Below are 16,987 nucleotides of genomic sequence, written 5' to 3' on the forward strand. Positions count from 1 at the left end.
TTGTGTTTCTTTTAGTTGTTCTTACCCAGAGCAGATACCCCAGATAGGCCGTGAGCTCTGTTTGATTCATGTAAGCTGGGGCTTGATTGAGTATAAACCTGCTCCTTAATTTGGGGAAAACAATAACCTGTATTTACATTTTTTCGCTCAGATAAAATATCAAACCCAGAGAGTGAAGTATGAAGTATAGCAGTACATGCAGGCATGTTCATAGCCAATGGAAAAATTACAGTCAAATGTTGGAGTGTTATTTTTCCTTTCGTCCCTAGGTGATGATGCTTATCCCAGGCTTAGGTAATGTGGCAGGTGTTTTTTCGTCTGTCTAGTACAGTAGCAGCAGCAATGACAAGCTGGGGGCCCATGGCCTTGGGGCCTTAGCCCCGGGGCCTTGTGTAATATGTGTATTTTCCTGTGAAGGGAGAACATAGGATGCATAAAAAAGATGGTGTTGATGAGTGTTTATTGTTAAGCAGTGGCAACTAGTGCAGGGTATAAAGCTCTTTGACCACCAGGGCCCTGTCTGCAATGAGAGACCCCTTGGATCACAGCAGAGGCAATGAGCTGTGTATGTGAGCACACATACTCATGAAGAAAGTCTTTCATGTATCACTGTGTATCTGTGTCTGTATTTGGTTCCGTTCGATCAACATGTTTTTTGTCATTTGTGGACCCACCAAAGTGGCAGCAGTTCAGCATGGCAGTGAAGGCGCTGTGGTGTAGTGCATCTATAACAAGGCCACAGTGACCCCTGACAGCCCACTTGTCACTGTTTAACTAAGTACAAACACTGGTAGAAGTGTTTAGTCCTCTGGGAGGCTGGGTGATTGGGCAAGAATGTAGGAGCTGCTTGATAAGTCTCAGCAGTAGTGGTAGCAGTCTCTCCCCGACAATCCTGCTCCCCCCACATGTCCTGCTCAGTCCTCTTTTTCTTCAACTACATTCACACCACACCCCTCAAACCCACTGCCCTACGGCCCCTTCCCAGCATTTCCTACCCCCCTCTGCTGTTAAATCAAACCAATATTCTGTGCCATTTTCATATACATTTGTTTGCTAGTATTTATGGGTTGATGCAACATAGTGTTTATTCCACAGGGTTTCCTGTCAGTCTTTCTCTTCTTTCTCTTTTTCCTTCTCCTCCTGTGCATCTTTCCTCTTATGTTTATCTCAACCTGACAACATTCTCTTAATCCACCCTTTATACCAAATTTGGACGTGACCATAGCCTCAAAAAAGTTCTTTCCTGACTTGACTAAACCCTGACCACCACCAAATGTAACCAGACTAAAACTCCCCTTAAAAGCGCCATTAACCATTCACAATAATAGCTACCCATTATAATCTCACATACTATGACATTTACTGAAATTAATGATTAGAAATTGATGATAGTCAGAACTCGATGGTAACATTCATGTCCTGTCAAGTACTGGTTGTAGTTTTTCTTTTTACATCTCCGCAAATATTTGTCCTTCTACTGTGCCTCTCCTCCATGCATGCTTTACTCCATCTCTCCCACTTCTCCTTCCTCCCTCACTGTACTACATCTCTAACTGCAGATTAATTCTGCCACTCTTACTTTATCATTACCTTCTTTAATCTTTTTTTTTCTCTAAAGCCTTTCTTTGCACTCTCCAACCTTTTCTCTACCCTTCCACGTCTCCTGAAACCATTCTCTCTTTCCACTCTTCTTTCATAATCTGCCTTTTCCTCCATCTTTCTTTGACACTTCCCAGCCTGCTGTTGTCTTCCAATGTTTGGGTCTCTCTGATGAGCAAAGACAAACTCTGCAGAGAAAATAAACCCGGATCCTCAGCCCGTTTATAGCGCAGAGGCCCAGGAATTAAATTGTATACTTTACAACTTGGCCTGTGGAGGTGTGGGAAAATAGCTCCCTCTTAGAATGTGTGTGTGTCTGTGGGTCTGTGTGTGTGTGTTTGGGGCCCCAGTCTGGCAGCTCAGGAACGTGGCAGAGCCCACCTCTACCAACACCGCATGATCACATCTGTTCTTCAAGGCCTCACCTTGGGTGGGGGGAGGGCACTAGCGACCTCTATGGCCACAACTGGCAATTACATGATGTTGGGGCATTAAATTCTGTTGGGCTCTGAGTCAGAGCAGTGATTGGTAGTGGAAGCAGGGTATCCCAAGCAGCCAACAGCTCATAGAGAAACCATAGCCTATCAATCACTTATGCAACAAACACAAAATCATCATCTCAACACAAACAGTAACCACTCTTTCTACCCATGTCAAGTCAGTGTACGACTAATCTGATTACTGTGACTTAAAACATCTGAACCCACAGTGTTTGTGTGCTAAGGGATAGTTGCTAGGAGCTAGGAGCTAGCTTCACACTGATTGAATGACTAATAACAGGGAAGGGTCTTCCCTTGGCAGGGGTGACAACTCAAGCCTGTGACAACGAGCGGTTATTGAGTGAATATATTCTACTAAGATTATGATTCATCTCTACACACCACTGAAAATGGTGTTGATGTCTAGTTGGTAGTAATGTGTATAGTTTAGCTCTATTGATGATTAGCTATTTGAAGAATACTTTGAGTGAATGTTGGTAGTGTGGACCTGATGAGCCAATGACTGGCTATACCAAAGAAGTTAGTAAGTCATTAAAGGGACTTATAAATGAAGGAAAGGGATTTGGAATGACAATAAATGCAGTTACTATTAGTAGTAACATTACAACAATAAGAAACATTATGTTACACAAATTTTGTTATTAGGTAATTTTTGTAACTTCAACACAGTAACCAGTGCATAGTAGAAGCCAGTGATAGATAATGTTATCCCTCAGCCACTGTATGTGGAAAGTGGTCGGACCTGACCATTTTAGAAAAGCAGGATTTAGTGGCCAAAACAAAGTAAAGAACAGTATTTCCATGCTTGGAAATTTTACTTTTCTATATGAGAAAGAATTAACTTTTTGTGCATTTAAGAGTTATATCATTTTGTTTCTTTTGTAGAGCAAGTCTCACCTGCTCTACAAAACACAATGACTGCAATGACTGTAAATGTCATTGACACTAAATTTCATGTGATCATTTTTCCTGAAAATGTTAAATTCATAGTTGATTTTTTTATGTTCAATGGAAAGTAGCCATCTTTTTCTCTTAATTTGGGTTTTTCCATTGGTCTCAAGTTCCAGGTATGTGTTAAAATGTCTTGAAAGTATTAGTTTTGAATCTATAAAATGTAGAAAGCCTAGATTTTGACAACAGGTTTACAACAATTAAAATGAAATACAGCCTCTGGGGTTTTGTTATTAAGGTTATTATGGGTTAAGTCATTCACAAGGGCAAGGTTCCTCAATGAAAGTCTAAAAAATTGTTTTAAAAACTATTATGCATTTTCAAAAAATGCAAGGATGTCAGTCAGAGAGAAACTTGTCTTTCGTCTTTCTGCAGTAAAATCAGTTCATATGAGACTGAAAGTGACAGCAGCAGTTCTGGCAGGGATGTAGGAGCAGTCGCATGTTTGATGCTCCAGCGTGGTTACGCTGGAGTACACAGCGGGCTGAGCTTCCCACTGTGCCAGCGGCTGGCTCCTGTTTCCACACATGACATTACAGAGCCTAATCCTACCAAGTGGCCAGAACTGTAAACTAAATAGTCCTAACCACACTCACACACACACTCACGCAGTGCTATGTTTTGACTTCAGCTCAACAACAATTAGTACCCAAACGGCAATTGACACTAGGATATCTCTCATTGAGACTGACTGAACACCATTAGTGCTTGGCTCATATTACTCACTACAAGTCACAGTTATTACACACGCATAGACAGACACACATAGACACACACCTTGACTGTTTGGTTCCATGAAAATGCATAATGACACTGCATAGGAACATAATTGCAATAAATGCTAGTTCTGGAGTAAGTGATACAGCGTTGTTATTCTTATGGAACGTCTGTTCATATATACAGCATTTAAGTTCGTAATTTTGGGGAGGTATGAAGATGTATGTTTTGTTATCTGATGTATATTGATGTAGCTGTTTGATATAATATAAGCACTCTAATCCCCCTGCCTGCTGGGCTTTTAGTCTCCTCTTTCACTGTCCTCCAGACTACGTTCATGCTTTGGATAAAATACATGAGGTATTTTTGGCGCATTCTTCATTTTTTTTTTTTTTATCTGATAGATTTTGAATCTTAAACATGTAAAGAAAATGTTAAACCACATACAGTAAAAGCTTTTTTCACTTTTTTAATTCTCAGAGCTGGTGCATGGAGCACATGCTTCTCATCAGCGTCTAGTCGTCCCCCACACAATGTAAAGTTGAATCTATTTTTGAACAGATGATAATTCATCTGGAAGCTTGATTTATGCTCAAGGCATCTGCAGGGGCCCACGCAGCCACAATGACATCACACCAACAGACACGCCCCTTTGCGAGGGTCCCGTGCAATGGTTCCCATGCGGTGGGTTTTCACCTATCATCAGACATGTTTCCAACTGACAATGCTCACACGCATGTGCAGGAGAAACAAGGAGCTTTGAGGAGCTGCTGCCACAGTTGCTGTGAGGAGAAACCCACACATGTATAAAAGATCCTCTGTCATGATTCCATGTCAGCTCATGTCCGCGTGCGAAAAGCATAACCTTGCCCTAAGACACTGTAATCAACCCAGCAGCTGTGTGCTTTCTAATTGAGACGGTTGATAACCTCCTCGCCAACCACAGCCAGGCTCGATAACCATGACCCAATCTGTGATTACCCCACTGGGGAGAAACAGTGGAAAGAGTGAAATCCTGCAGTGCCAGAACTGCAAATTGCTGTATTGTCTGAGTCAACCAGGCAGATATATATTTTGAAAACCTGGATTTACCAGGAAGAGAGCAAGAGAAATTATGAAAAAATATCCCCACTGCTGTCATCATCAGTGCTTCGCCAAACCCATAGTAATGAGATGAGAGCTCACAGAAGGCAGAATCCTCTGCCACATCCTGCTTGCCTCCCCACCTCACCCCCCACCTCACCACCGATCTCCGGTTTTCACTTCCCATTCCCTCCCAGGCTGCAAGACGTTTGTGTCCTGGCACACTTGAGTGAAAGCGGGCCATGTGGATGCTGGTGGCTTCGTTTGGGGTTAACACCAGTGACAGCTCCAGACAATGGTTCCTTTCCCCCCACGCTGCTTAGCTCTGAGTGGAGTTCTGTTCACCAGACACTGATGTCATTTATGCTCCAAAAGGCTGGTGGTTGCTTTGTTATGGCTACATGCACAGCGACGACACTTTCAAACACACACACACACATTCACTGAACACATGGTTGAACATGCACACAAGCAGACAGACAAACAAACAGATGCAAGACTAATATCACAGTTAAGGGAAATATTGAATTGTGCGTGTGTATTTTTTTCATTTCATTATGCTTGAATGTAGTTTGACTTAAATTAACTTAAATCTAAACTAAAATGTGAGGTGTTAATCACAGCACTTCAGTTCTTAAGTTAATACGACAACTCCTCTTAATGGATAGAAACATTTGAATTCTACCACAGTCTTCAGACTCAAATCGTGGCTTGTAACCATCTTACCAGCCCAGACTGAACAGATCTTATTTCGGCTCTCTAGGGTGACTCAGTGCCAGCTGCAGACAACAGTCCGTTCGCCGACACCGTGACTTTGGAGCAGAAAACTAGCAGCATTGGAGGCACCAGTGGGAAGGTCAGCCTTTGGATGCAGTGGATGTTACCCAAGGTCACTGTTAAACTGTTCGCTCCTGACCCAACAGCCAAAAAGACAGGTACATTAACTATGACATAATACTTGTTGGTCTTTTTCTTTCACTACATTTTCTGTTCCAGTCTTGCTGATGCATAATACACAATAGTTTTCACACTTCACATATGTAAAGTTGATAATTTGCTGCTTTAAACACATCATATGTGGAAGTTGCATGTTCACGGTAGCAGCAACAGACGTGTGGAAGAACTGAAGAACTTGGTAAATATCATGAGCAGCTACAATTAATATGTCTGATTAAACAAGGAATTCATTGGATGTTAAAGTTGATTTGATGAGTCTATTGTTTTAAGACAGTAGTGAAAAGGTTCAGATTTTAAGTGCGGCCAGTTTTTAAAGCATGTTTGTCTTTGCACAGTGTGAAAGAGTGTAGGGGGCTGTTCAGAGCTTTTACAGTCTTGCTGTATCAGCACTTTAAGCGATCATCCCCCGCCTCTCTTTTCATTCAAATAGGAAGCACTCAGAAGGGAAAAGCAGCTGGAGAAAAGACGGAACAGAGGGAAAAGACAAATAAATAAATGGGTGATGAATCCCGAGTGAACTGCCTCTTGTCCCCTTTAGATTTACTGGTGTGATGAAAGGCTAGTTTTACCTTTAATTGGTGGCTGTAATATTTAGCATCTGCCAACCAGATCACCCAGCTTAAGGTCTTTAATAGTGGGAATGGAATGTTTTGGAGGACCTCACAGAGATGGTTTGACTTAGAGACATCCTAAATAGGCATTACTTTGGATTTGGGCTTAATATGTGCCATCTGAGTTGCAAGATGAACTTACCACTGGATTTTCAGTATGCAACACATTAAGCATGTTATTGAAAATAAAAAGTGTGTGTATGCACAATATCAGATGCCTAATATCACAAATACATTCTTTTGATCAAATAAGTAAGCCACAGATAGGACTGCAGACAATCTGCTATGATGTAATATGTTTTTCAACTGCAAAGGAAGTAAGATTCTTGTCTCTCCAGAAAAAAGGAAAAACAGCCATTCCAGACTTATTAGTTCTCGGGTATAATGTTGTGCTATTATGTGTTGGAAGATTAGAGGTAGAAATTCAAGCATGAGTCTCCAGAGGCTTTGCTAAAGGCACAAATCAGTGGTACTCTTTCCTTCTTTCAAGATGAGCCATTTAAGACGAAGGGACTAAGGGTTTCCAGTGCTCTTACAGGGTGGGTTTAGAAAACTCATACATCAATATCAACACCATGTTCGGAGACTATGAGTTTCTGAGTATCTTAACAACTTGGGAGAGTTCTTTCCACACAGTATCCACAATAAAGCTGACAAGCCTTGTGTTTCAATATTAATAAGCCATTAGGAACCTCTGCGTTTCTCAGAATCACCACAAGGCAACAGTACAACAACAACCATAGTTTCACACGCATGAAGTCCATTTTCCCAAGCTAGTCTGTGATTGTGGGACTTTCTCAGTGGAAACAATGAGAGAGAACTAACAGTTAAGCTCACAGGCTTGGTTCAATACAAATTTAATCAGTTCTTCTATGAAGCTTACTCACTTTGCCTGAAGTGGGTGGGTTTGTTTGCGTACAAGGTGCATAGAGCCATATACATTGATTTTTATGGATACACGTGTTTTCGCGTGCGCGAGCGTGTGTGTGTGTGTGTACATCGGCTCCAGCCTTAATCAGCCTAACTGGTCCAGCTTCAAAAACACACTGCATGTACTGTACAGGAACTGACCACAGCAGTTGGATCAGGGCCAAAGGCAAGACCTGGACAGGGTTAGCTACAGTACAGGTCCTTGCCCACAGAAATGAAATTCACACATACAAAACTTCCTCTCCTGAAGTCCCATGTTCAGCTGTACTGCCTGTTTGCCAAGCACAAGGATGGCCATACAACTAAAACAAAAATAAAGGGAAACAGTCTTGACTTTCACAGCTTTGCAAACTAAGGATTGATACATAGTAAAGCTGTCATAATGAATGATTGTTTTTCACTTCATGATCTGAAAATGCAGAAAACATTATTTCCTGTTTTTTTTGTGTCTCTTTCAGAGATCTGTGTCATCAGTGAACTAGAAGACCTGAGTGCCTCTGTAGACGTCCAGGATGTTTATACAAAGATCAAATGTAAAGTTGGCAGCTTCAACATCGACCACTACAGATGCAGGTAGAGTACATCTACTACATGTAAACGCATACAGATACATGATTCTAGAGTTTTGCTAAACTTTAAGTCAGTGAGCAGGAATGGATTTGGTGACACCAGCTGATGCAGTGATAAAGTAAAACGTGGGACCATCCAATTCAGCCCGCTATCCACAAGGTCATCGTGCTACCCCCACATGCTTGTGCTCTCACAGTTCCAGAGTCCACACACACACACACACACACACACACACACACACACGTGCACATACACTTCTACCACCAGTACTACTAACACTTGGTCTGTTCCCACTTATGCTCATATGGGTGATTTTTCGGATTATCACCTCAGTGTCATCGTCTTTCCAGACAACTGTTGCGGTGGTGACCACAGATTAACAGACAGACGGACAGACAGATGGGCCGACAGACTAGACGGACGGGTTGAACGGGCTCTGGGCTGGCCCAACTCTGACTCACAGAGCAGAGGAGTTCAGTCAGTCAGTCAGTCATTTTCTCTCAGCCTGCGGTGTCTGAATCGATTCACAGAAACATTAACACGTTGTTAGGGGAGGAAAACCACTGGGCAATATTCCACTACATCCTTATGGTAATCTCTCCCCATGTCAAGCTCCAGTCAAAATGGGGTAATTTAGCTCTGGGTTCTGAAATTATGAAAGCGCATAGTGCTTCAGGAACTGAAGCTATGACTTAAGATTTCTATTTTTTTCTGTGTCCCACACACATTCTTGCCATTAATTAGAGGGTGGACTCATTTTCGATATCAAAATACTTTTTTTCCCCTGTATTTCTTTCTCATTCCCTTGATCACATACATCTGTGATGGAGTCAGCAGCTCCAAGTGTGCATTGTGTACGTGCCTGAGGTCTTGTTCTGTTGGGAAGAGACCACTTAGCAGGAGGCAATTCTCCCTGTCTTGGTGTGAGGAGATAATGAAACGGTGATCTAGCACTCCACCATGTTGCATCCAGCAGACCAGAGAGTGTTTGTCTCTGTTTTCAGGTTTGTGCCTGCGTAGACATGCTCCTATAAGTGCCTCCTTCTCTGATTGAGCCAGACAGTGAAAGGGAGATGGACCTTCCAGGCCCTGTGCCCATATTGAACCCCATCATAAGCAATCAATGGTCTCACCACTGACTCGATAATAGAAATTGATTCTGATTTGCCAGATTTTAAAATCACCTTAGCTCGGTCACAGACATTTCACTGCAGGTCAGAGGGGAACTCAGGCGATGGTCTTGGCTTTGAACCTGACTGTCTAGCAAGCTTTTTACAGACCTCCCTGTTTCACTGTAGTCATCTGATTTCTATTCTGTCAGGCCACATGTGTTTCATACAGTATGGAGTAGCACCTTAAGCCAGGATAATGTCAGTGATTAGGCAGTTTTAGGGCGTGAAGGTGTTGTGGGTCATTATATCATACCACTCTGCTCTCACAGGTGTGTGTCCAATTGCTTCTGAGACAGAGCCAACCTTAATCTCTTTAGTAGACCTCTATGCCTTCCTAAATAGATAATGGGTCAATTTTCTCATTTCTAGGTTATTTCAGTTTAATGTGCATTTAACAACGTGTTCTCAACACACTTTTAACCAACCAGAGGTCTGGCAGGGGAAGCACTCCATCATCCAAGCCAGGTTACAGTCATGGCTGTTTAGGACACAGTGGAGGACCTCTGGGCTCCAGGCCCACTCTAATCTGTATCATCCACGTATACAAGAGAGCCCACAGAGGTTGGAGTCCATATTAATCATTCTGAACAGATAATTGTTAGGTATTTCATCACCCAGCCCAGGTTATTTGTGCGCAGTGGGTCAGATTAAATCAAGCCTGACAGAGAAAATGTTTCATCTGGCCTTAGCTATCTCACTTATGGAAAATGAATGGAAAGTCAGATAGGGAAGGCGAATATGGGAGGTAAATATATAATTGAATGTGTGGTTGTATCAAAAAAGGAGGAGGACAAGAAAGGGTGGAGGAGGGAATAAAAATGACAGAGAGGGAGTTCCCAGGGAATACAAAATAGCATCATGGAGCAGAGGAGGGAAATTAGAGGGAGATAAAGATGCAAGGGAGTGATTGGGTATTAAACTCTGTTGGGGGGCGTTTCCTATCCTGTTGGAAGTTCTGATCTTCTGAACTTTCAACAGCTTCTTCTCCCCCGTGTTTTGGACAGGTCTTGCTTTGCAATGGTGCTCTTGAACCGTTCTCAAATGCAGGGACGCCCCCACCCACCCCCCACCCCCCACCCCCCCAAGAGAGGACAGCCGGTGACAGTTCACCCGTAGTCGCTCCAAGGAGCATCTCACACAAATTGAAGCTGATGTCTTCCAGCTGTTTTGCAAATGGCTGGGAGCGAAGGGTGACTGGATGGGAGCAGGGAGAGAAAAGAGGAGGAATGATGAGCTGTGGGGGGTCCATATGTATTAGTCACTCTTACAGCCGAGTGGGGAGATTACAGAGGGATATTCACATAGTCACACACACAGAAAGAACTGACATACATACACGGGATAATGATGTATTAAACACACATACAGTACGCACACACTCACAAGTAGGCCCACTCCTCACTCACTGAACTTCTAGAACTCTGTTGGGGAGTAATTAAGAGGGAGGGGGGCAAGCACAGTGAGAGAGTGGTGTAGAAAAAACTGCACAGATGGCTTTAAACATTTTCATTGCATTGACTGATACATTTTGTCATACATGTTTTGTGATGATAGTGATTTGTTGTTCTACAGGAACTGTAGTAATGTTGTGCATGTATATGTGTGTGTATTTTATATGCTGTAGGTTTTGTGTTTTCATGGTGCTGCATACTGAGTGTTAATTGTTGTGTCTGTCTTCATGTTAACATCTTTTGATTTCTGCTTTACAGGTGCTTTCTACTAAAGGATGGGCACTACAATTAATGGAAACCTAATGTCGCAGAAATTAACTTTGCATCACATTATCATTATCTAGACAAGTTAATACATGTGTTCCATTCTTATCACCATCTCTAAGCGCTATCTAAATTTTAAAAGGAATGGTAACTTTATACAAGTTTCAGTGTATGCCTCTAGGCTGCTGACAGTTTGATAAAAATGTTGGTATCAGTCTGCGGTTTACTTATCTAAATGCAATTTTGTAACTGTTGTTGACATTAAAGAGATATTATCAGGCCCAGCCACAGCAGTATGAGTAGTCCCAGATGCCCAATTTAAGTTTGGCCTTGTGTGTCTCTCCAGGCCAGGGCATGACTGGCACTCTGGCCACTATGAAGGACTCATTCTGCAGTGCAAGGACACAGCCGTGGTGAGGGTTCTGCCTGTCCCACAGCAGCCACAACAGCCTTAGGCCTCTTTATACTGTGCCACTGCAATTCTGCTGCTCCTAATCAAGGTCCTTCATCTCTGATGATGCTGGACAGACAGGAAAACAAAGGAAGTCCTGAGAGAAAAAAACCAACAAAACATTGTTTTTGGCTGTAACTTTGGGTGTCAACCAGTGGGGTATTTTGCTACACCTTTAAAATTTTGAAGAAAACTGAACAACAATGAAATTAAATTCCATACCCCTGTCTCTCCAGTGGCTCGGATTGGCTAAATAATCAAGCCAATAAAATCTGGTGTCAGCTGACTCTGTGTGTGTGCCTGCGTGTGCTGGAGGAAACTACCACATAGGCCTCTTTTCCCTTGTTGATGAAATGTTATTCTGGTGATGGTCTTATACTGGTGCCTAACAAATGAAAATGGTAGTTTACACAGTCAGCATTATTTAAACGTTTGAATTTTGAAAACAGAAAGCACACTAAACAACACAATGAAACACATCATTAACACACATCAAGTATTTTTCTCATCATTTATATTGTTTACAGATCAGTGTTTTTGAGGACCTCCAAATTATACTTTTCCCATTCAAAACACTTCTCACAAAACACTCATCCCAAAGTCAAACAACTGTTTTAGTGTTTTTATTGCTGGATAGTATAAGACCATTCCTCATTATTGTAGCTGGTTCAAGCTGGTGCAACTTCCTTTGGTTTTAATCAGTTTACTCCATAATTAATCTTCCAAAAAATCATCATCTTGCTTTTCTTTCTTTTCTTCCCTCTTTATCTTTCTTTCCTACCCTTCTCTGCAATTATCTACTTTGATACCTCCCTGTGACTTCCTGCCGACTCTGTCCCTTTCGGCATCTATTTTCTCTCTCTCTTCTCTTTCCCTCTCCTCACCTCCAGTATGGAGGATGGTGTTCAGAGCTCAGGCAGCTGTGGAGGAGTGGTCCTGTCTTGCACTGACAAGCTGAACAGACGCACTGTGTTGGTTCGACCCGTCAGCAAGCAAGACTCTTTCAGCCACTTCTCTGGCTTTTTCCCCCCTGTAAGAATCCAGTTTTTCTTCTTTTTAGTTGACTCTGCTTATCCTCCATCAACAGTGGCCTAGAATGAAAGCTTGGTGTGCTCCTCAGAGATATTTGAGAAGCCAGTGCTTTCATTTGGACTTAAACAATTTTCATGTTGCATTGAAATCTTTCACAAATTAATCAAATCCATCACATAATGCTCCAAAGGAAAATATGTCTGTGGGTAGTCATACAATGTCCTCTAAACTTGATAAATTGTTTTTCTGTCTTTACTCACATTTATTATAGAATGTCTCCCAAATGGAAGCATTATTTTCTGCTTTTAGTTAATTTTCAATCGCTGGATTATTTTATTAACAGCCAATAAGTCCACTGTTACTGGATGTTTTTGCAGACTTTACCTGATGTCTTAAACAGATATGCCTCTCTTTTAATCATGCAAGAGTTAGTATTATTTTTCTTTTACTTAAGGTATTTTAAGTAATTTTTCCTGTGTTTGCTTTGCAAATCACTCATATCTGGCTTTTTCTGATAAATCAGAAATAATTCCGCCCCAGAAAAGAGTTATAATCATTAATTGGTTTAACAAGAATATATGCATCTTATTAAGGGGGCTGATCCAATCTAAATTACTGCACAGAATATGAAAGAATTTGCTCAAGCAACTTCTTTAGGTAGCAGCTTCAGCTTGGCTTTTTTAGAGTTGTATATGGGAACACAGAGGGCTGTTTTTTGTTTGGTTTTGTTTGGCTGAGATCTGAGGTTAAGTCTTGCTGAAATGTAAGGGATAAGTCTAAACTTGGCTTTCCAAATTCCAAGATTATAAAGAGAGCATTGTTGAAGGTAAATTTCTACTTTACCTACCAAAATTATCTGTATCAAATTTAAATCATGTTTGTAAATCTGGCCCAAGATTTAAAATGTCATTTAATAGGAGAAATTAGTTGTATATAATTGTTACATATATAATGTAACATTATTTTCTTTTAGCCAGGCTTAACCCTAGTCCAAGATATCAGACCATTTTACATTTTTGTCTGGGATTGTTTTGTGTGATGATACCTATCATTAGTGTGATTTGTCCTGTCTCACCACTGGCCAGACGGCAGTCAAGGTCCTCGAGGGCTCTCACCAGCAGCATGGCTTCCTGTCAATCACCTACACTCAGGCTGTCACCAAAAACGTCCGTCACAAACTCACCACGCGGTCTGAGCGGCCAACACGCAGTAATGCTACTACTGCCAGTCAGCGGATGACCACTGATCCTCTGGCAGATAGCTCACCTCAGTACCTGAGAGAGATCCTGCTGACAGCCCAGCCCTTTGATGTGGTGCTATCTTGTCCCTTATTGGCCACCGTGGCAGGGGTGCTCCAGGTAGAGAAAAGTGTTTGTTAGTTCTAATTACTGTGTCATATGCTGATTAAGATTAATCACGTTATTTTTTTATTTATTGATATTGATATATTGATGTCTTTTTAGGCTAAGGTGCCAAGACGTTATAGAGAGCGTGGAAAGTCAGCAGGCCAACCAATGAGAAGCCACACACTGACTTCTCGGTGTTTGCCCCTCATCTACATCAACACCAGTGTGATCAGGGTCTTCTGTCCTCGAGCACAAGACAAACATACAGCAGCAGGTCAGAGAATGACTTGTCTCTGAGAAAGGACACTTGTCTACACATGCTAACACTTTACTACAATAGGACAGTATTATGTCATGGATAGTGTTTTGGAGTCTTCAGGTCTGTGGTGCCTGTATGTCTGTAAGTTCCTGTCATGGTTGACAAGACATAGCAGAGCCACCACATTAGTATGCAGAGACATTTGCTAAAAAAATATTTGAGGCTGTGAACCAACCACAGTTATATATACTCCTTCAATGTCATAGATGCGTGGAGTCTTGTTTTGTCTGCTGGTAGCACTGTAATGAGTAATAGTGGTGAGGCTGTACTTTAAGGCTGTGTAAGGCTGATTTTGTGTGTGCATGTATGTGTGTGTTCAGTGGTGGTTCAGTTTTATAATATCAGTCTGATTTAATATATTTGATTGACTGTGTGTGTTTGTGTGTGTGTCCTTCTAGATCCCAGTGTGAAACAAGAGGACACTCTGGTATTAAAGATGGGTTCCCTCAGCATGGCTCCTCAGGCTGATAACCCCCTGACCCGCACTGTGCTGCGAAAAGACATCTACCAGTAAGACAAACTCTCTTCTCACTAAATCTTCTCTACCAAAATGATGGTTGGGTCTTTGCTGTAGACAGGAAAATGGATATTTACAGTTTTTGAAATAAAAGCAAAATGTGCGCTGGCTCTGTCATAGGAAAACAAGATTTTTCAACTGTGATTAAAAAATCATTATAATCAGTCACACAGCAGTACATTTCTGCATTATTGCAGAATCATTAAAGTTCTTTAGTTCCCAGTACCATTTCTTGACTAGCATGTTAATCAAAAAAAGACTGTCCTTGTTATGTTATGTCTCTCCAATACAAATCACTGCGCAAGACATTTATCTCTGAGTCTACCTCCCACTCTTGCTCCCCGTCTTTTAAACATTTTAACTGACATCTCTCCTGTTATTAAACCTCATCACCCTTACACAGCTTTATCACATTCTGCTTTGAAAACACACACCGCTGACTGGTAATATTAGACCACCGCAAAACCTGCTAGGTAACCACAGTTCATTAAAGGTGTCATTCAAATTTGTCTGACCTCAAGTTACACCCCATAAAACCTGTTGTGAGGCAAGTGTTTTTAGTAGGAATGTGCCTGTATGTGGATGCACATCCATGCTCTGATGATTTTTGCTGTCTCATGGGAGATTTTCAGGGTACAGCAAATGACTGCGTTGCATTGTGGTTGAGCTGCCCCTGTAATGACAGAGAGCAGTGAGTGACACCTTGGGGCACTGCATGGCCCTACAGCTGAAACACAAAACTGTTGATACAAGCCTCCCATGCCATGTGGATCAAAGCTGCAAGGCAGGGGAAATCTGGACTTCTGAGCGCAAAACACATCTCCCTACTATAGGCAACTAAGAGAATCTGGATTGTGTCATAACTGCCTCGAAACCGCAGCCCCACAGCGCGTGTGTGTGTATGAGAGAGAGAGTGGGAAAGGGAGCAGTAGTGCCAATGGGCAGATATGGAGCTGGCAAACACATGTAATGAGGGAGATAAAAGTGGTGCCTAATGCTTTGTGCAGCTGCAAGTGAGCTGACACAAGATGTAAAATGGAGAAAAAGAAAAAAGGAAGGTGGACAACAAAAGGAGAGGAGAGGCCACTTTAGGTGTCATTGCTGCCTTCAGCTGGTGGAAGTGTCATTATGTAGGGAGACTGCATAGAGCAGGGAGGCAGATGGGGTCTAGGCCTATGGGCAATGTGTAACCATCAAGGGAAGACTGAGAGAAATACCACACTCTGTCCAACCATGTCCAAATTTCTCCCAGAGTACCCAAGCTGTCTTCCTCCCAGTCTCTCATTTACTCGTTTGATGTATTGGAGCAAGGATGGTATTGATCAGTAACCATAGCTACTGTTTTGCAGGGACTTTTGGGGGGTATTTTTTGTTCCCAGCAGTTTCACACAGTGTACCGTGTTGAAGTGTTTGCTGTTTGTTTTGGTACAAGTTAGTACAGCTAATGGGATGTAACTATTCTGTTTCCATGGAAACTGTGCTTAGATTTATTTTGTTGACAAGTTGGCCATGTTGTTATCATGTCAGATGATAAATGATGATCTTGTGGGCATGGAAAATAATCTGGAGTTTTTCTCAGACTTTCACCCGAAAAACCAGTTAGACCAGCCATGCAATTTCACCCCATTTTGGCCAGTAATGTTCTGCCTCTGGTAGTTACAGGATTGGTGTCTCTGTGGCTCTGGTGCCCACATCTGCTCATAGACATAGATTGCATTGCACGATGTTCAACCCTGGGTGAACACACACACACACGCCACCATGTATGCCTCCACACGCAGCCCTCCACAGACGCACAGGCACAGTCAGACACACGTGCACTTGCAAACACAATAACTACACTCCGTCGTGCATTCACACACCCAATGCACACAACCACGTACTGTACATATGCACACAAAATACACATATGCATAGTCTGTCACAAATGCTAGCAGCAGGCATGGCCATGTGTACAAACACACCCACATTCAGTCACCCCCTTAACCTCTGCACACAGAAGCCAAGAGCCACCACTTCCCTCTCTGCAGTGAAACCCAGGAATTATGTCAAACCACTCTCTGTGTTCATCCTTCCATTGCTAACCATGCATTATCTTCACCACCTTCCCTGTTCACATCTGCCATCCAATTTAGGATGATCACACTTCTGAGTCACATGATTGAAAACAGGGACTTGTTGCCATACCATTACCCAGCCCTGTCATGTGCTTTATCTTCTACTGTGTGTGCTCTCCCAAGTCTTAACAGAGAAAGTCATAGTGAGAGTCTGTAATCATGCAAACCAGTGTGTGTTTACAATCTATAACCAACTGTGGCTATACAAAGTCTTTGAGACTTAGTAGCCATTTTCTGCAATTCTGTTTAAAGCTCACCAATAATGACATCTCTTGTCATAACTGGATTAGTAACTATGCTGTTATTGTCTACTGTACATACAATAATTGCCTCACAATGTCCAGGATTTACTGTAATAACACCCAGGGAGGGGTGAAGGCTAAAATAGCAAGAATGTGTG

General features: G+C 42.1%; 1 protein-coding gene across 6 annotated transcripts in view; it reads left to right on the plus strand.

The window, feature by feature from the left end:
* The window catches only part of LOC108876259 (intermembrane lipid transfer protein VPS13B), a 308,041-nt gene that overhangs the window by 162,323 nt on the left and 128,731 nt on the right, over nucleotides 1–16,987 (plus strand). For 3 of the 6 annotated variants that reach the window (XM_051076099.1, XM_018665629.2, XM_051076100.1), the window contains exons 26-31: nucleotides 5,614–5,785; nucleotides 7,807–7,921; nucleotides 12,147–12,288; nucleotides 13,374–13,646; nucleotides 13,752–13,908; nucleotides 14,352–14,463. In XM_051076099.1, coding sequence (XP_050932056.1) covers nucleotides 5,614–5,785; nucleotides 7,807–7,921; nucleotides 12,147–12,288; nucleotides 13,374–13,646; nucleotides 13,752–13,908; nucleotides 14,352–14,463 — 971 coding nt within the window. Of the gene's footprint in view, nucleotides 1–5,613; nucleotides 5,786–7,806; nucleotides 7,922–11,151; nucleotides 11,219–12,146; nucleotides 12,289–13,373; nucleotides 13,647–13,751; nucleotides 13,909–14,351; nucleotides 14,464–16,987 lie in introns of those variants that run through there. The other 3 variants (XM_051076101.1, XR_007814639.1, XR_007814638.1) reach the window with 3 other exon arrangements.

This window comes from Lates calcarifer, linkage group LG15 (assembly GCF_001640805.2).
Source record: "Lates calcarifer isolate ASB-BC8 linkage group LG15, TLL_Latcal_v3, whole genome shotgun sequence".
Taxonomy (NCBI): Eukaryota; Metazoa; Chordata; class Actinopteri; family Centropomidae; genus Lates; species Lates calcarifer.